Consider the following 20,871-nt stretch of genomic DNA (forward strand, 5'->3'; position numbering starts at 1 on the left):
ATGTTTACATCTGAAGCGGAGTTACAGTGATGTCTGAAGGTGGGCAGAGAGGCACTGGAGATGATTATGTGCTTTATCTTTTTTATTATCCGTATGGTGAGGTGAGGGGGGAGACAGAACAGACTCGTTAGGCTGCTGGAAGAACTAGTGAGGACTGAAATGGCTTTGAATTCACGTCCTGGATGAGTGCTGAGTTCTGCCCTTAAAAAAACAAAACAACTCGCCCACATTTACCTCCTGTCACTTAAAAGGCATTAGAAGTGGTGAGTTACTGAAACCGATATGAACTCTACAGCCAAGTCGTGACCTTTAAAGTGCACAGAAAGTAGCTGCTGCGTGTCGTCTTTGTAGGGCAGAAGTGACATCAGTGGTTGGTTAGCGAGATGAGGGAGTGACATGTAGAATGATGACATAACCGTCCCCTTCTGGTGATGCAAACATGAGGCCCAAAAGTTTTCCGGAGGCCTTTTAATGTAATATAACCTCCCTTTTTCCTTAAAACTATTGCATGATCACATTTCAGCTTTTAGAAAACAAAAACAAAAAAATTTGGCGTCTGCCTTAGTTCTCTAGTGTCTTTGCTTTACAATTTGTACATCCAGTGGTATAACAAACCCAGCGGTATATGACATAGAAATTAAAATAAAAAACCTTTAGGATGACTACAGAGTCCACAAGCATGGAACATTCAAATATATTACACACTTGCACAGGAGGGCCTGACTGGACATCTGGCAACCTGAAAGAAAAAGTTCCACTAAACACACACTGGATTTGAGAGAAAAGAAACTCAAAAAGAAACGGACAAATGAACGTAATGCAGAAAAGTACTTGCAAATACTTAACATTCACTATATACAGACACGTGGCTTGCTGGGCTGTCACCATGGTGATGACGATGGGGGTCAGGTTGACGAAGGGGGGGGGGGACGGGACGGCGAGAGCCCAGCTGTCCCAAGCATCGTACATGCAGTGGAGTCTCTTGGCGGGGGGATAATCTGGGTATTTAGGGGTTAAAATGCCTATAGACAGCAGTGTCGGACATCACGAAAAGCTACAGTCATACACTCGGAGTATAGTCACTTGATTTTCTTCTTTCCGTTCGGTTGGAAGAAATCCCCAAAACTAAAAAAAAAAAAACAAAGAAAAAAAAACAAAAACGTTTCCAGGAGCACCTTCGACTAACACTGACGAAAAGAAAATAGTTACAGAGAAAGATATTGTTTATGTACAGATGCACATTCTTTACACTTCAGTCAATCCTGCTGCTGCTGCTGCCGTGGAGCCGACCGCGCTGGGGGGGGGGGGATCCAGACAGGAAGTGATGGGAGTCGGCCATGTCTGATGGGCCCCTACTCCTCCTCCTCCTCCTCTCTGTAAACAATGGAAGCGTCGTTGTGAAGCGGCGCTGCTGGGCCCTTGTGTTCAGTAACGGCCAAAACAAAAAGAAGTCACTAAAAAAAAAAAGTCAACGATCAGTGCAATGTTGTAGGCAGACAAACGACAAACAAAACAAATAAGACTTTACAGCTTCTTGAGAAAAAACACACATGGAATGAAACCGTTCTCGTAAACTCGTCCGTCCTCCTGCTGCTTTCTCTTCCTCTTATACTCTGCTGTTAATAAATACACTCGCTGTCTATATAGAGTTTTATGGTAAAGTTCCCGGGCTTCCATGTCAAACAGCTACAGGTACTTGTTTTATAACTTTTTCTCATAAAAACCTACTCAGCTAAAATGATGCAAAATGTAAAAATGATGGCGCTAGAACATAGTCATTTTATCTATAAATAGTTTTAAAATAAATATACCTGTATCACATTGTCTGTAGGATATTTTCTGTCACGTCTACAGTGGTGGAGCGCTGGAGGAGTCCCAAGTCATGCACTCAATCCTGCGTTACAACTGCACGTCAACCGTTTTTCCGGTAATTTCTCTGCCAAAAAACACTCCGATACCTTCTAAACTGCAGTTTTACTTCAGCAGGTGAGCAGTTGGACTCCTCCAGCGGCTCCAACACTTTCCTCTGATAAGTTCAACTATGTTGGCAAATCCTCATCAGCACGGTTCAGAATTCATCACGGTGCAAAATCAAGACCTTACAAAGACATTCCCTTATCTCTATCATACTTGGAAACAAATTCTGGTTTTAAAAAAAAGCAAACGGACTTTCCTTCAGCGTTCCTAGCCACCACAGTTAATTATCTCAGGAACAGCAGAGTTCCTGAACCAATCAAAAATAAAAAAAAATACATACAGGGCACATCAACAGGGACACCATAAATAAGGATATAGAGTGGGGGGAGGGAAAAGAACGATACTGCCACTTTAAGGCGCTGCTCTCTCTGCAGCGTCACGTCTCCATTACAAACAGAAGAGCTTTTATTTTGGAAATCCTCTCGTCCGTCGGCCTCTCTCCTCTCCGTTCGTGCCTGGCAGCAACGCACCGTCCAAAGGGCTCGGGAGAAGAGACGAGGTGGAGGGGTTTGATAGCAGTGGAGGTACAGTAATGAAGTCTGATGCTGTAGAATAGTAGTAGTAGTAGTAATAGTAGTAAAGGTGGTGGGGGGGGGGCGGAGAGAAGGGCGGGGTGTCGGTGTGGTGTTTCCCCGTAACAGCATGCGAGTCCTGGCTGATTTTTTTTCAAAGTCGTTTGATCGGTGAGGGAGAGATGGTCCAAAAAAGCAAGCGCTCCCGAGAACAGCATCGCTCTGATATGAACGCCGGGGGGGGGGGGCGGGGGAGGGGAGCGGGGAGGGCGATCCGTCCAAACTTCCTTCCAACCAGCAAGATTCGACTCCCCCCCTGCTCCTCCCCCCCTCTTCTTCCTCTACACCAGCTGGTAGCCTGAGCCAGACGTCTGGTCGTATTCTATTGTGTACTGCGTGGTCCAGTCCACCGTCACGGGCCGGATCAGACCGCAGCAGCGGATCTCGAAGAAATCTATGAGGTTTCTGAAGCAGCCGTGGCTGGAGGGAGACAGAGAGGGAGAGGAACGTGAGAACAGAATACAGAATTGAAGCAACAGGTTAATCATGAGAATACAAAATGATATATTTATACAGCTTACATTATTAAAGGACTAGTTCATCCAAATGTAACATTTTAAGATTTATTCTCTCTAAGTGTAGTGGCAAGAAGGCGGATGCTGATCATTTAAAAAAATGGGGAAAACCCAAAAAAAGTATCTGCATGATTAGATAACACTAAAGGCAAGTGACAACATGGTTTGTCCTCATTTGAGCGATCCAGTCAAACCAGTTCTGTTATCACTGAAACCTGCTGAAATGACGCCATTGTGTCGTAAACAAATAAGAGGATCATTTACTTGAAGGGGCTTTCGATGGACGTGGCTGTGACTTTAAAGTGCTTGTATCTCCGAGCGTTCATCCTCTCGTTGGTGGTGATTCCCAAAGCCGCGATCTAAGAGAGGTAACAGAGGTCAAAAAGTCAGCTCTCAATAATGTTTTCATTGCATCTTTAAAAGTGGCGTAGCAAAAGGTAAGAAGGCAGACCTGGTAGAGCTGACACATGATGAGCACCGCCACCCACATGAAGTGGAAGACGCTGTTGAGGAACATCCAGAACATCCAGGGAGAGCAGGAGGCGATCTGGGTCAGATAGAGCCAAAAGCCGTCCTTGGCGTAACTGGTGGCACAGTGGATCCTCCAGTCTGAGGGGAAACAGAGGAGTTAGCAGGGAAATGGAACAAGTGGAGTGGGAAAGAAGAAATGTAAGATGGGTGTCTCTACTCACAGGAAATGCAGCCGTACATCATCCAGCAGATCATGCAGAGCAGGAAGAACAGATAACCCATGAAGTAGCGGTGATTTCCACTTCCTACAGAGGAGAAACAAACATGTCATGTCTCACTGTCTTCACTTTAGTCTTCTGTTTTGGCTGCCTCTCACAATACAAGGAAAGGTACCAAGAAATGTATTGCTAACTTTTCAGCTAAACAGTGGATTTAATGTTTAGAAAGTAATGTTTACTTTACTTAAATTACATTTATTCATGAGAGGAACTTGAATATCTGTCCCAAACTTTATGTTGAGATATCTCAGTCTGGAGCAAAGTTGTGGATGGATGGATGATCACGATCCACAGAGCTACACAGTTAGCATGACTAAAAAGACTTGTGCAAAAGAGTCGCTATTCACACACTGTGCATATACAAAATCATGCAGATGAGTGCAAATTAAGGAGCCTAACAGCCCAAGAGATAAGAGAACAACTGCTGACATGTCCAGGTGGCTGGCTGTCGTGCACATTTAAAACATCTTTTTAAAAAACATGACGCCTTTTTTCCTATGAAAATACTTTATAATACAACTACACTGTCATTTCTACAGTATAAACAGGCATGATAGACCTTCTAGTAGCACTATGGAGCTGACTTTGAGTGTGTCCCTGTTTTCTTTATCTTCACGCACACGAGGACGCACATGCATGCACGGTTCTACCATTGGTTTGACTCCATTCCGCTGATCACAAACAAAAACCCGCAGCAATGTGCCAACAAGTACAGGGAAGAAGAGCGTCGCTTGCACGTAAACATGGGTGTCAACACAGAGAATAGCTTTGCAAATGACAGAGGGAATGTGCTCGACACATTTACTAGACCTTGAGGAGACACACGATGTGTTTTGATGAGTAATGTCCTGTCCCTAAACAGACTGTGCTACTACCCCTGCTATGTATATACCCTCTAAAAGAGGACATGCAGCACAAAGAATGCTATAACTGCACCATGAACTATTGTGTTTGATATTTTAAAACCTTTTAACTTTTTAAATCTATTTCAAGGCCCCTAGTCCCAGTAGTCACCAGGCGAGACTTGTTTGTTCAGATGGTTTCCACACTTTTAAAGCTTCTTCCTGTCCACTACACTCCTTCCTCTCTCCACTGTCTCTAGTCTGCTGGTCTCAGACGCCATCTGAGATAGTCCTTGACACACACAGCTTCCCTCAACTTCATTTTCCCCTCCTCATCTTTTTTGTGTTACATCATTTTTCAGTGTAGTTTTATTACTCAACACATTAATTAAAATGAACATAATAACTTCATGGTGTACTTCTCTATGTTTTGGCCTTCAGGTCACTGAAAACAGAGCTTTTGGGAAACTCTGGCCAGGGTAAAGATATTCAGAAACAGTTTTCAGTGTTAACATCTGGATGGTCAGAATCTGGGATTTTTGGAAACGACGCAGACACAAACATTTATCAGTGTTTGTGGCATCACTGACAAATGTAACTCGGAGTATGTATTGTGATATTAAAGTATTTGAGTTTGAGCAGTGACGGAGTGGATGTTATATTGTATAACATTATATTTAGAGAAACACAAACAGACACTGATAATAGAGACAAAAACGGCTGCTTACAATGCTTTGCTGACAAATTATCAAAGAAGATTCTGTGAAGAGCGATCATGTTTCCCTGCCTCGTTCATAGTATACTTCAGTAGCTAAGTACCCGACCAAGGTCTCCAATCTGCTTCCTGTTTACACTGGCACGCGCATGCCCTCTGTGCGTGAATGGCCATGAGATGTGACATTTTCAGGCGTGTTGTATGTATGAAGATCATTTCTGAAAGGGTGCTAAAACGCTCGTCTGGACATCTGGAGATTTTTTTCCTCCAAAAATACCCCTGTACGTGTGTTCTAGGCTTAGTTAAAAGAAAATAACATTCATAAAATGATTGGAATTGTAATAAACATTTTTTGGTGTGATTCAACATTTTTTGTTAAGTACCAGAGCCAGAACAAATTAAGATCAGACTCCTCAGTTAGGACACATGTTGCTTCTTAAAGTGGAATATGGAACTGTTACAACAGCTCTCAGTGTGGGGCAGCCTGTTGTTTGCAAGTGCATGTGTTGACATCGTCACAAATCTGCGGTGTAGTTAACATACCGACACAGTTCCCCACCCAGGGACAGTGGTGGTCAAACTTGGCGATGCAGCGGTTGCACACAGCGCAGTGTTTGGACCTGATGGGCTTCCGTATCTGCAAGGAAACAGTCATAGATGCATTAAAAGATGTCTTATTATTGCTGATCTCCTTTGTATGGATCATCAATTTCTTGTATAAGAGTAGTAAAAACATTTACCAAGCAGGTACTGCAGAATATGCTCAGATCCAGGCTGCCCGTCTCTGCCAGCTCCACAATTGTCTGGAGGAAGGAAACAAGAAACAAAAGCAGGATTTAAAAAAAGGCAGACGAGAGACGAGGCAGAAACATGAATGAACAACTGAGAAATTCATCTCGCCAAGGTCTATTTGGCATTGCAACAAAAGACCTACTGACAGCGTACACTGAGGCTGGGATTTCCAGCTCAGCGATCACACTGGAGGCTCGGCTGATTCATGGTGAACTGGGACAAAAGCTACAATGGGATTTACAGTTGGAGTCACTTATTAGTTTGTGTTCGGTTTTAAAGGCAAACTACTTTTCATAAGGGGTTTATTTTAATCTAATCTGCACAAATAAGATTTGTTTTCCATCTCCTTTGTTATTATCAGTTTGTTTTTATATCTCATCTCTGTGCAAATAAACTAAAGCTTCAACTACCACAGAGGGAAACAAGAGGTGGAAGGGGACCCTCTGCAGGGAGAGGAAGGCTTTGTAGCCTTTGATCTGAGGAGGCTGACCAGCTCAAACAGTGGTAGGTCCCGCGCTGTGCTAACAATGCAGGGTAAATTTAGCTCTTCATCAATCACACGGCCTGGTATGAAGCAGAGGCTCTGCCGTCCTCCATCAGAGTGTGATAATGAGGCACAGAGAGGCCGAGCGGAGAAGGGGGATGGCGACCGTGGGCAGCAGGCCAGAGAGTCAGCCACCAGCCTGTCGCGAACTCTTCAGTCAAATCTGAGCAGCTTTGTGCTGTGAGCTGGACTTTTCACAGCTCAAGTGACTCCGCATGGGATGTCACAATACAATGAGGGGGAAAATGTTCACTTTACAAGAAAGCATATCTGAAAAGCATCAGAACCCCTCTTTTCATTATATGTACAGTAGCAGTAAAATCAAACCATTTAAGAGAACAAAGTGGTCAATATACAAGAAAGTATCACATAGGAGGGAATTTATAGCTGCTGTAAGTGCTTTTTCTTATTAAAATACATGTTAATTAGCTCTATAGTCGTGTGAATACTGTTGGAGTGTTTGGTCAGAAACCAATGTCCCTCCTTCCCCTGCAGTACTACCCCTACTCATGCAGTAACAGAGAAGCAATTTTCTATTATCCCTGCCCACTTTATCCAATCAGGACAGAGAACTCCATAAAGAGGTGCCCTCCTGTTTACGGCAAATGGCGGAACAGGGAAAGCTACCAATTCCTTGTACCACCAAACAAGTTATGAGAAACGCTTGGGGAAAAGAAAGAGGCAAAGAGAGCTGCCTCGAAAAAGAGAAAGAAGTCGTGTAAGTGTGGTGACGCAGGGAGGAGGGAGGGGATTGCTAACCGCAAAACGGACAGGAAGTTAGCTAAAACGACAACAACATTTACAGCAGCCTTAACATTTGTTTTAGACTAGACTAGGGATCTTCTCCCTAATGACCAATGTTCCTGACATTTAAATGGAAGTTTCAACTAGTAACTAGTCGACCAATCTAATCTAGGCAAGAAAACACTCAGAAAACAGCCAAATTTGAGGACAAAAAATGGGGCTGTGAAATGGGGCTACTGGTGTTGTTAAAGTTATTTGACTCGGGAGTCAAGACATTTTAACACAAATTCTAAATGTGGACATAATAAATTAAATAATATAATAACAGAGTTGTATTTCTGGTGCCGACTAGCGAGGGTTTCAACCTTTAATGGTCAAATCATGCACTTTCCTATTTCAGACAATGTGCTCGCTGCTTGTTTTGTTTCTGTAACTTTACCTTTTTCTTCTGCTCCTCTGATGCTTTGATAATTCCCGGGTCAGACTTCCAGGATTTGCCAAAGTTGTAGAACAGAGCCAGGGTGTTTAACAGGAAGGGCACATGGACAGTGGCAAAGGGGAGATGTGCAGCGGGGTTAAGGAAGATGGTGGACAAACAGCTTTTTTCACTCGTTTTTGTTTGTTCTTTAAAAGACCGGTCCAACAAATTTCACTGAAATTTCCTGTGTATTTATTACAATGACATCAGTCTGAGTAAGATTTTCCACTTCGTAGTATCGGCTATTAATGAGAATATATATACACAGACTTTGACGCAGAGAGCAGCTCGGTCATGTCTCGACTCACCCACAAGAGGAGGGATCCTTTTAGTCTGTCACAACAGCTCATCATGACTTCCTTCCATGAATACATACAAACAGCTGTGGGGGGACTGGCTGTGTGAAGACTGTAACTGATTACTGGCAGAGTCAGTCATGCAGGTGTGCATGAGTCAGCAGAATCCCACAGGAAAACCAGCCAAGTGACACTGGGAGGCCCAGGCAGTGAAAGCCTCCAAACTGTGTGCTAATGTGTGAGTCAAACTGAAGACTGAGACAGAATCGTCACTGAGGATCAGAAACTAAGACAACACGGGAAGAATTCTGTTCAAACTGAGGTGTTACATGCGAGAAATTCTGCTGATGATGCAGAATTTCTCACATTTGCCTGTTGCAAAGTCACAGGTTTCAGTGGGAGGCATTAAATTACTGATTGACACACAACTGGAACCAAGGTAGTCATTTTTAGCCCATGAAGTAGACAACATGCTACACTAGCCATTTCAAAACACACTCTTCAGTGTAACTGGAGCAATGCTAGTCACTCTGTGAAGGTTCACTTAGCATCGTCACTGTGGGCATGTTAACATGCTAACGTTCCCTAATTAGCCTGAGGAAAGCATAAATGTTGGACATAAGGGATTAGCCTGACTTTCCAACACTAGCATCCCTATATACATGTTGTTGACTGCTTTCACTAGCTCATTAACACTATTTATCTCATTACTTCCAACCAAACTGGACCATCCTCGACATAATACTGATTACATATGAGTTTCTCTTCTTCTACTGATTTTAGGAACCAAGTGTAACAAGACATGGTACTAGAATTTATACTAGACGCTTTAATTCAAACTCAATTCTAGGATCTGTATTGCCATAACCGATCTGGTGTGATCACCAGCCATGAAACGTTACACCAAATCTACCATAAAACAGATGATGATAAATTCCTCTGAGGCATTACGAAAAGGTTTGCTGCCCTGGGAAAGTACTTGCTAGTATCCATGAGGGACACACAGTCGGCTTAGGAATCCCATTTCAGATACAACTCACATGTTGGTGAGAAAGAGCGATAGCTTTCGTGGTCATCCCTCCAGCGCAGTTATGACTTCACTGATACGCACTTCCTTAGTGCTGACAGAGGGAGAGAGGCCAAGTCCCCGAAGAACACATGAAGCCATTGATCTTCATAAGTATCTCCATTAAGAACAGTGTGCTGACCTTATCCCCCACTAAAATGGATAATCAAAGAACTCCCCAGAGCGGCTCATCGCTCTACTAATTCAGTGACCAGTGGAACTGCAGAGCTGTTGCCAGTGGTCAATGGCACTCGTCAGGCAAATGGGGTTCAATGCTTCCTCTGGGAGAGGTGGTCATCACCTCCAGCTAGCACCCATTTATCTTCTGAAAGGCTGAGAGGTGATTGTTTGACGGGGTTTCCCCAACAGCTTAGAGGAAAGGCAGAGTAATAAGAGGGCCAGAGACAAATTGATCAGCGTGGTATTTGAAAGCAATGATTTGCAGACATACTATAGCGGAATTAATGCTACATCTGTTCAATACAAAACTCCAGGGTGAATTCATGACACTAAATTCATTCCAACATCATTGTTCTGTTATTTTCAGACGTTCACCTGCTGGAAATGCATTCATGAGCAAAGTCTATTGAGGAAAATATGATCCGAGTCCTGGAAAGACAAAAAAGTACTGTTGCACTGCTCCACCCGTGTCATTTGATCTGATTTCAACCACAGGCCTGAGGAGGATATGGTGCTCACAAAAGCAGAAAATGGGTCAGAACTGGTGGATGTAATGGTTTTACCTGGAAGGGAGAACAAAGCGTTGCAAAATACTGTGCTGTGAAATGAAGCTGACAGAGAGGCAATGAGACATCTCCCATTTCTTCCTCTAGATCTTCATCTTGTTGTTTATTATAACTAAATTAATAAAAAAGTGCACTGGAAAGGTCTCCTTTCAAAGTTTGACAAGATAATCAGGCCAGGGTACTTTAAACCAGATGTTGGAGTCTTTTAGCCCATGACACAAATGAAAGGTTTATATTCTCATCTTCAAATCCAAGTTCAATAAAGTTTCACTAAAACTGCAAACTCGTACAAAACGCGGGACTCCAGCAACCCGTGCTGGGCCTCAGTCCACAGGTTATGTAACCAGTCTCTGAAGGGTCAGAGAGAGTAACAAGACGCCTCCCCTGACTACACACGCTGAAGATTACAAAGGAGGACGTCAGGAGGTTAAAGGCAACGGTATATTTCAAACAAATTGCTTGTTGGTTGGTCGAACAGCTGTGGAAAACCCTTCCCATCGCAGCTTTCAGATGTCTAACAATTTTTGTAAGTTTCCATAACCCACAACCCGACATTTTAAACAGATTTTCATGAAAATCTGCGAAAGACAAATGCAAATCAATGACTTCTGTTCAATACTGTTATGTAAACAAAAAGCATGACGGAAAGGGACATTTATGTTTATTTCATGTATTCGTTTGAATATTTTTAGTCTCTTCATCACTCCACACTGATGTGATGTATTTGCCTGCTGCCATGTTTTGTGTCTCAGTAGAGCTGAAGCTTCAGTGGACGTTTAAGTCACATGCTTCTGGACAAGAGTGAGTACTTTGCAAAGTCTGTTCCCATTGCATTTTTTTTTTTTTTTTTTTTTTTTTAAAAATCGATATCATTGCAAAGACTTCCTTCTCAGTACAAAAGCCCCCCTTTAAATCACATCATTAAATGTGAGCACATATAAACATGCTTGCCTTCAGGCCTGTTCAGACAAAATGTCGTACAAACTCATTTCTTTCAAACCTCAACTATGAAGGCCATGGGGTAATTTGGCTTGTGTGTTGCGGTGTGGACAGGCTGACTCATACGTTATCGTTGAATTTATTATTAACTTATAGTTAAAACAAGATCATCTGGTCCCACAGTGCTCCTGATTTGCAAGTCACTTGATTTGCATTTATAAATGTGATTATTGAAGTACTAATTTGTATGTAAGCAGGCAACTGGACAAAAAACAAGTGTCCACCTGTACTGAGAGCGAGACAGCTGACATCAGCAACAGTCCACGAGTAAAGTTAAACTCCCTGTGCTGTCTGGAACATGTAACTGCATGTCTTTTAACTAAAAAGACAGGTGAAAGACAGCATTACTGGAAAGAGATTTGAGACGGATACAAAGGCTTAATGACAACCTTCAAAGCTGGAGGGCAAACAGAGGTCTGAAAGAACTTGTTTTTCATTCTTTGTTTTTCCATGTCTTCACACAACAAAGAACCTACCTGAAGGCAAAGGGGAAACGTCTGAACAAACATTTATGAGAGAAAAGCCGGCTTAGGGAGCAGGTCAAGGGCAGGGATGTCTTTATAGTAGACCGCTTCCATCAATTAAAATTTCCAGAGACACCGCATACATCCATGAAAAACATACGCAGAGCACCTCTCCAGCACTGTTTTAAACTAGCTCAAAAGACCTGAGGGCACAGTTTCCTTTTTCAATAAGCTCAGGTCAAAGACATCTTCCTCTGCCGTCCCATTAGCGGAGCAATGAGGCAGAAAATTAAATGCTTTCCGCAAACAACAACTCCCCTCTCACCTCCTGCAATTAGCAGCTTCGAAACAGACGGGCGATTCTTCCATGAACAAAAAAAAGTGCCAGCAGCCAACAGAAACTCTTGGGAGTCGCTTGGTTGGCTTTTGCCCAGCAGCTGCTGGTATACACTTGAAGCCCTGTTCATGATTCTTTAACAGCAACAGGTACTGAAAACAAAGCAGCATGCTGATTTATTCTACATTTTGACTGAAATATTCATCACAGTGAGACCCCGTGATTTGTGGCAATTCATGCCTGCAACTGTTAAACATCATTTCTGCCAACTCCTCCTGCTCTTTACATTAACCTTTTTCCATTTCCACTCCTCTAATTCACTGAAACTGTCTGTAACTTTATCTCACTGATGTTCCAGCCTGCCAACACAAGCACTTTCCCTGCAAATCGTTTGTCTCCCTCAACCAAAATGCATTACAGGCAGCAGAACGCTGTAAAAAGCTTTTTTACAAGTCTGTATTTTATTGAGATCCTCCCTTCTTGTTATGCCAAATTTACAAACCAGTCTTACAGATTCATAAAAGCTTTTGGCCAGCGCTGTTTGCGCCTTTGTGCTGCTAAAAAGCCAAGAATAAATATCCCATTTCAATAACATATGACACAACTGCGAGGCTTTGAATTTATGTATTTTTTCCAGTAGACACTTCGTGCCAGATCTCTGAGCCTTGGCACGCTTCACACACAAGTGGATTGTGGGTGAATAAGACTATAACAGGTGGACAGAAGAGCCCATTCATCACTCTGAGTGGTTGAAGAGAGCTACAGAGGACTAAACTATAACTTGACTCATAGCCTAATGTTAATGGAGTGAAATGGGTCGACAGTCATTGTTCAGTGAGATCCTCAGCATTATTTGGGATTTAGAGACCATTCTTAAAATCTTAAAGGTTAGTGCTTCATCCCGGAAACAGCCTTAGTGTTTCTAGGTGAAGCGTTCTCAAGCAAAACACCGAATCACACTGCAGCTTTGTCTAGATAAGACTCCTCAGGAATCAACCAAATGTCAAAACTATAAATACTCTGATCCGACAGAATCACATCACAAAGACTGAAGTGGAGTGGTTGCCAAAATGGCAATTAGGAACACAACTACTTATTACTTTTGTCTGCAAGTGATTCACACTGAACAAACACCAGATTCTGTATGACCATAAAAAGGTCAGTTATAGATTGCACGGAGCAGAGCCTCATGGGAAGTCATCCCCATTTTGTTTTTCCTTATTTAGACAGATATTCTCTTACTACTGCAGAGTTATAGCACCCAGTTTTCTAACTGAGATAATCTCTGAAGTTCAACATTTCGGGAAACAAGTTTGTTTGGCCAGGAGTGTCCGCTGGTTGCCTGGCAACAGCAAGAACTAGTCTGTCACTTACCCCCAGTAAGATCACATTTCACTGTTTTTACACATGGGGTTTTTGTACACATTTAATAAATTCGTGAGCTACAATAACACATTCAGCTCTATTGCCTACAGCAAGCACCAGTCAATATGTGCAAGAGTCCCTCCCTAACTGCCAGGAAACACGCAACAATGCCAAGTAAACAGAACTCCACTAGCTGTTTCATGGGTAAGAAAACAAAGTCAAACTGATGCATTCTACACTAGAAAAGGATATCGTTCCAAAACCAGTAGAACCAGGTGGTGTACATCCAGAACTTGGTGGCCAGGTAGATTCCCAGAGGGAGAGCGCTGTGCATGGAGTGGTCGAAGAAAGCCCTGTGTGGAGAGAAGAGAGGAGAGGAGGAGGGTCGAAGTTATTAGCCATGTTTCTTTAAACAGTCATCTGTTAAGTCTTTTTTTTTCCTTCCATAAAATTTACATTTGTTTCATTTCTGCACTGCTCTCCATGTCACAGTGTGCACATTGCTAAGACATCTGCTTCACACTAACCCCTGTCATACATGACACAGCCTGGCAGTAACACTGTCACTGATACTGGTAAAGGATTATTCAATTAGTCACCACTTGGGTCTTATTTTTCAAGTTTTGGTCAAATTACAAATTTCATCATTCCCAATACAGCTACTGCTCAGCTCATCATTTATGTGTTCAATACATACAAAGCATTCTTCCTGCATGTGGAACCTGTTCACTGTAGCAAATATGGACAAATGCAAAAAAACGTGAGTGTTTGATGTGAGACCTGCAGCAGCAAAAACAAACCTAACCATAACCTGACGACACACTGTAGCTGTACCAGTGCTCACAGTCACAATTATGTTTTTTCACCAGCAAAGTATTCAATGAATGTCAGCAAATATGAAGCTAACACACTGGGTAATGTGTGTTATTGTAGTCACAGAGCTGACAGTAGTGAAGGCCACAACAAACTATCCCAGCAGGACCAGATGGCAGTCGTAATGGAGTGCAATGGGGGTGCAACGTGTGTGTGTGTGTGTGTACTTGTAACTGCCACTGCATGGTGTGGAATGCTGCAAATTATATGTGTGCGCTTGCATGCAAGAATATGTGCATGTGCAATTTATGTGTTGGTGCCACAAGGACTGTGTGTTTACAATTTATTGATTGTGTATTTCATTGTCATCTAAATCTGACTTACAAGCTTAATGAAGCAGAAATACAGATTGAACTTTATCATCTCACAACAGGAAAATGTGAAGCTCCCAAAGTTGACCAAAAACACATCATAGTTGATCATACGGTATCTCTAACTGAAGCAATACAGAGTAAATAAACAACAGTAAAGAAGACTGCTAGTCAACAGCATATGCAGTGTGTATGCATGTTATCTGTGTTGAGACGTACTTGGAGAGGAACTGCACAGCGACCCACATGCCAGCATACATGAGGCCCTTAATCAGCCACGAGTCAATATCCAGGTCAGCAATGAAACCAACCAGCCAGATGACCACGAAGGGTGTTCCCAGCATCACCTTCTGCCTGAACTCCTGTGGCAGGAACAGGGGAAGGGGACAGATGGATACAGACGGCAAATCAGGGGAGATAGAGGGAAAAATGAAAGTAGGACATTTAGAAGGAGATAGAAGACAGGTAGTAGAAGTGGTGAAAGGAAGGGGGGGGGGGGGGCATTGAGGGGTATAACAAAGTAGAGTTAAGTGTCTCAACTGTGACTAGAGTGAAATGAAATTTGTAGTTTGTCCTTTTTATAGCATCTCGTATTTTTGCACATCTGGCATCAAGAGGAAAGGTAGATTGAATTCCACAAATCTACAGCGTGTGAAGCTCTATTGCTACAACACTAGAACTAACACTAGGGATCTGGACTAAAGCTAAGACCTGAACATGATTCAAATAATAGTCTACAATCTATTGGTCGGATGTATAAACACAGGGACACATACCCTCTAGGCAGAGAAGGGGCATTCATTTATGTAGTCTATTTCTATGCTAACTGTCCAGTTCTAAATTTTACCTTAATTAGCTAATAATGTCCCAGCAGACAAGAGGAGAGACAACAACACATTAAACCAGAGTTAAAACATAGTTTTAAATGGCAACAGCATTAACAATTTCATGCATGCCTGGCTTTAACATTCTGTGATAGAAACACACTAAAGAATTTACACATTTCCTAGCAGGGTGGGAAATGACCAGCCAGATGTTTTCCGTGGCTAAAACATCAGTATTTATCATCAGGATACATGTGAATTACCACCCACTGTGGTCAGACTGGACACTAAAAGTGACTTTGTTCCTCCATTTCCCGGTAGTTTGTAATATTAACCGTAACCCGTCTTTTAAGAGCCGTCTCCTTCCTGTCTGACTTGTAAAAGTAGCAAACAGCTGACAAACTGACAGCTGTATACTGAAAGGTGACCAGTACCACAGACATGCTGTGACACCTGCAGCAGTGCAAAAGTTCAGTGTGGTGTGGCTGGTCTGAGCATGTCTGTGTGAACTGAGACAAAGATAGATGGGGAGCCACGCAGGTATGTGTGTCATCACAGCAAATATCAGATTGTTATGTGCAATCTTATTAAAATGATTCATATTTGTCTGTTTTCCTGATGAGTTTTCCACTCTCTGACTGCCTGCTGTTCTCTTTTGACGTATTTGAGCATGTGTTTATGTGTGTGATTGTACCTTGTCCATCTTCAGTCTCTTCAGGTAGGACGGGCTGTCGTAGCCTTTGGCCTGTCGCGCTTCTTGTAAGTGATTGATCATCCAAACGTTCTTCCTTTGCTTGGCAAGATCTAGCGGTGTTTCGCCCTAAAAAAACAAACATACACATGTACCATCACAAAATACTCTGATCCATTTCCACCATTCTAAATGAAAGTGTCATTCATTTGCATGAGTTTGACTATTATCACACAAATAATATGGAAATACGAGCACATGAAGACATGAGGGCATTACCTTGATGTTCTGTGCATCGACATTAGCGTTGGCGTCCAGCAGCAGGCTGATGACAGTGGTGTTGCCGGCGAGCACGGCCCAGTGCAGCGCTGTGTTCTTGTGATATTTGTCGCCCAGGTTGACGGAAACGTTGAAGGTCAGTAGCAGCCGGGTGGGATCCACACTGTCATACAGAGGAATAATATCAAGTCATTGTGATATCAGGGTTTATCCCACCATTATAAGGCTTAAGGTACAGCACCCAAGCAGTTTTGGGCACCACATAAGCAGAATGAAAATGTAAAATCAATGTGGCGAGCATCAAAACCAATTAAATGACTTTACCCAGACCTAAAGGTTGTAGTTAGTCCTCTGTAGAGTTCTTTAGCAAGTTTTATCATTAAGCTTCTTGAGTAGTGTTTATTTCTTATATGCTTTTCCAAGTTTTTGTAGACATACTTGGTAATAATATTGGTCCCAAATCATGTGAAATTGCATTTTTTTTAAAATTTAAAAATGTAAAATGGCCTCATGATGGAGGACATCCAAGTCCCCCCATAAAATACATGCACCCAAGTCTAAAGATTTTCAGTTTACTGTCTTATATGACCAAAGAAAAGCATCGTATCCTCATATTCGAGGAGCTGGAAGCAGACATTTTTGGGCATTTTTGCTTGAAACACATTTTAACTGCTAGAAAGTAATTCATTTCATTAGAAAACTCTCCACTAAAATGATTGTGTGTTTTAAGTAATCTTCTCATTCTTTTTATCATTACCCTTTTCATCATTGAGCAACACCTCTAGTTTCTGTGGCTGATGATATAATACCCCTCATGGACCAATAAGTTAAATGACTACATTATAAATAGAAATGATATATCAGCAAAACTGCTTATCAGGGGATATTCTAATGAAGCTGAGCAGCTTTACTGGGACTTGTTTCCCTGTGTTGGCAGTCTGTCTGATGAATGACCACTCATGTGTACAGGAGGATGTTGTATGTGCGGCTCCAGTCAGCAGAAACTTGTTCCAGCCTGTACTTGGCTTAGTGCACTTCTGCACATTAAGTCATTGTTAGTATTTCAGACTTTGTCCAGGCAACTTTCTTGATGTGAGGTTAAAATGTATTCAGTGTTCATCATAAAGCTGTAGTTGCATGAGCATAGTGTGTTCCCTCACACAAATGATAAACATACACACCTGTGTGTCCTATAAGCCGCCCACATCAGAGGAGTCATGCCGTTCTGATCCATCATGTCCACATCCTGATGGAGAGGAAAGATACAATAAACAAAGTGAAGGAGCTGAAGGAGAAGTCAGAGGTGGAGAAGAGAAGCAGCAGGGCTCCCCCTGATGGAGGCCGCTGGTACAAAATGCTTTTATATAACACAGACTTGTCCCCCAGTGGCTGACAATAAAACAAACAACACTAACACAACAGAAAAAAAGAGATGATAAAGCAATGGAGGTTGTTTGGTTCCTATTTTAACAATTACCACTGTCTTTTAAAATATCCCAGTAGACAATAACAACCATAAGAAAGAACTCCTGTCAGAGGGGCACATTTGCCGATCGTTTATGCACTGTAGGATGAAGGTTTCCCTCGGCCAAATAAGCTGCAGTGTTGGAATTTCCTACCTGTCCTTTGGCGATAAGGTAGGCCACGATGGAGGTGTGGCCGAACTGGGCGGCCAGATGAACGCAGCTGCATCCCTCACCGTCAATCAGAGAGGGGTCTGCGCCGTATTTCATGAGCTGCACCACCATGGATAGATGGCCTTGTCTGGGAGAAGATAAACACCAATTTAAAAGAGATACAGACATTTCCTTATTTTGACATCTAGTTCCTCACTACACAGCTTCAAAAATGGAATAATATATCTTAAATTGAAGAGAATTATGCTCCGTTTCTTTTGAATTTTAATGTTATGTTGCAGAAACAGTTTGCACTAACAGGAACATGTAGCTACAGTCTTTTAGAAGTTCAGGGTGAAGAGAGCCAAAGCCCTTCTCACTTAAACACCCACTAAAAATGCTGAGTGGGTGAAGAGGCTAAACTCAACAGTCTAAAGATCAGCATCTCATTTACTTCCACTGCTATTAAATGGCTATATTTCCACATGAAATGATGAAGCCTCATATGCTAGTTAAATATTTAGAGACTGACTCCCTGTCTGCTCTTATCACTTGATTATCAGCAGGTGATTTGTTGCATGCTTTTATTGCGTACAGTTTATTGAGATTTTAAGATATATTTGCTTTACTAACCCTGTCTGCAATGTAAACGTCCCCCGACAGGCCAGATAAGATTTGAAGTCATAAAACTGATTGTTTGAGTTTTATTTCATTACCTAAGTTAGATCTGTGCAGTATCGCTTTCACCACACAGAAATGTGACAGTTACTTGCTGTGTGTAAACCTGAGCAGACAGCACTGAGATCAAGCATGTGTCGAAATAACTGAGGTCATACAGACAGAGAGGCAGGGGGGGCTTTTAAAGGTCATTGGATGGTTGGAGGTTGGATGGGGGGAAGCGGAGGGTGACACAAGACTCCAGAGTGTCTGTGTACCGGCAATGGTGTGGATACTTGTTGTCAAACCTATCAATAATTCAGGACAAGCGTGTGTAACGCCCCCCCCCTGTCTGTTTGGGAGAGGTGGGGGGTGGATATCATGTGAGCTGTCCCTTCTTAGCAGTTACAACATGACTGAATCATTACAAAGAGGAAGAAGGAAATAACCTTCAAACAATAAAGTTGAGACGGAGGATCTCGTCGTAAACCATCAGTGTTGACGAGAAGTGAATACAGCCATAAAAAGGAAGAGATGACGGTGAATGGGAATTACTTCATAAGTGTCAATTGCACAACTGATTTAGCCATGATTGATAAATGAATCTCTAAAAAGTACAATAAAAAATCATTCTTACATTTAGATAACAACATAGAAGATAACACAGCATAGTAATTTGAAGAAAGAAAAAGAAACATTTTCCCTTTAAGGCATTCATGGAACAAAATGTTCACTGAATTGCAGATATGTTATCTGTGGTCATTGTGTGTTACCTGGTGGCCCAGTGCAGAGGTGTGGAGTTGAGGTCTCCTCCCAGCTGGTCCACTATGGCTCCCTTTGATATGTAGTACCTGCATACACAAAGAAAATCATCAGGTTACACTTTATACAGCATCCACCCATGAATCTGACCTTTTTCTTGTTAATCTAATCTAGATGCAGGCTGTATAACTGGTATAAATGACAATGGGTAGCTTGTTGGCTGATGTTTGGATAAAAGAAGGAAGTAGTAGAAGTATGTTACTCATGCCAACAGTTGGCGCCCACACAAACTGCACACAGCATGTAGTGCCAAGAACTTTTGGAAACATTTTCCACAAATCTGTAATCATTCTGAGCTCTAAGACGGTGTGATGAGCATTTTTCACTATTTTTCACACTTTATAGACTGAACCATTGATCAAGTATTTGAGGAAATGACAGCTAAATTAATAACAACAATCATCCTTAGTATTGTTAAATTTCTTTTGGCCAGTTTGTCTCAGCATCGTCTACCGTCTAACTATAAAACTGTGAAACCTCTTCATTTCTTGTATCCTATTTCTCAGTTTTCATAAAGCCATATAATGGATATATATACATATTTGATGTTCCTTTCCTGTTCTAAAAAAAACAATAAAAACTACTGATCAAAAAAATATATCGCACACTATATATGGACATCTATCCCCCACAACAAAGTGAAATATTTTCATAGTTAATTGATAATACAGTAACTTAGAGTTGGGCCAACAGCCATTGACAATTAAGCCTTCTATTACCGTAACATTGAGACCTCCAGAAAGCGCAAAATGGACTTTATCTCATCAGACTTGAGCTGACAGTTGTGAAAATTAAAAAATGTCTTGCTGCTGGCCTACGCACTACATCTCCATGTCCAGTTTATTATCTTATTATTAAACCAGCCTAGCTATGTGAGGTTTCTCTGCTGGGTGAGACAGCCAGAGGTTGCTGTCAGAGTGGCAGTGGGATCATTAGTGATTTCAGAGGTGAACTATAAAGCAACTCTGGCCTTATGGCAACTCTGAGAGAACGCACTACTAGTTTTGACATTTTTTCATTCACATTATTCCGGTTGTGGTTTTACTTTAGTTATTATTCCAGGGGTACATCCCAAGACACTTATCTGATATTTCCTCGCTCCTTAATTGAACAGGAAGCTGTTCTTGTCTGCCAACTTGCAGGCAGTCCAACATCTCTTATTTCTGCTCTGAAGAGTGAGGAGGATTCTCTGAGGAGCCAACGGCGAGGATATACGAGAGCAGCTATCACGGAAGACTTTTAGCTGAACCCCATGATGTATAAATACTCAACCCCTACATCTGGCAAATTTGAATGAAATGGTGCGTGTTCCTGACGCTTCAGAGGACAGGACATCTCATCACGCTTAAAATACATTTCCTTGTTCTCCCTCGCCATATGGTTTCCTTGCATCTCGCCATTCATCCTCAGTAGGAGGGACAAAGACAATAGGAAAAGAGGGAAGTGAGAGAATCGTGGATGTAATTTCAGATACTTGGGATGTGCCTTCAATTTGAAAGCACAGGTTAAATTTGACGTTCTATGCCATGTTGCTGTCTTGACATAAAAGACAGGAGTACAGGACTGCGTTTGACTGAGGAGCTAGATGTAGTCTCTT

The 20,871-nt window shown here is 42.1% G+C and overlaps 1 protein-coding gene across 1 annotated transcript in view; it reads right to left on the reverse strand.

Moving 5' to 3' along the window:
* Window positions 1–45: 45 nt before the first annotated feature.
* Window positions 46–20,871, reverse strand: part of zdhhc17 (zDHHC palmitoyltransferase 17) — a 32,033-nt gene continuing 11,207 nt past the window's right edge. Inside the window, exons 4-17 of the mRNA XM_084346382.1 lie at window positions 19,226–19,303; window positions 17,799–17,943; window positions 17,361–17,425; window positions 16,180–16,342; window positions 15,904–16,029; window positions 14,605–14,747; window positions 13,452–13,554; window positions 7,890–8,012; window positions 6,111–6,173; window positions 5,914–6,007; window positions 3,757–3,840; window positions 3,516–3,673; window positions 3,329–3,423; window positions 46–2,969 (exon numbers count right to left, since the gene is read on the reverse strand). Coding sequence (XP_084202508.1) covers window positions 2,831–2,969; window positions 3,329–3,423; window positions 3,516–3,673; window positions 3,757–3,840; window positions 5,914–6,007; window positions 6,111–6,173; window positions 7,890–8,012; window positions 13,452–13,554; window positions 14,605–14,747; window positions 15,904–16,029; window positions 16,180–16,342; window positions 17,361–17,425; window positions 17,799–17,943; window positions 19,226–19,303 — 1,579 coding nt within the window. The 3' untranslated portion in view covers window positions 46–2,830. The remainder of the gene's footprint in view (window positions 2,970–3,328; window positions 3,424–3,515; window positions 3,674–3,756; window positions 3,841–5,913; window positions 6,008–6,110; window positions 6,174–7,889; window positions 8,013–13,451; window positions 13,555–14,604; window positions 14,748–15,903; window positions 16,030–16,179; window positions 16,343–17,360; window positions 17,426–17,798; window positions 17,944–19,225; window positions 19,304–20,871) is intronic.

Source organism: Pagrus pagrus (genome assembly GCF_965226575.1).
Source record: "Pagrus pagrus genome assembly, chromosome: 23".
Lineage (NCBI taxonomy): Eukaryota > Metazoa > Chordata > Actinopteri > Spariformes > Sparidae > Pagrus > Pagrus pagrus.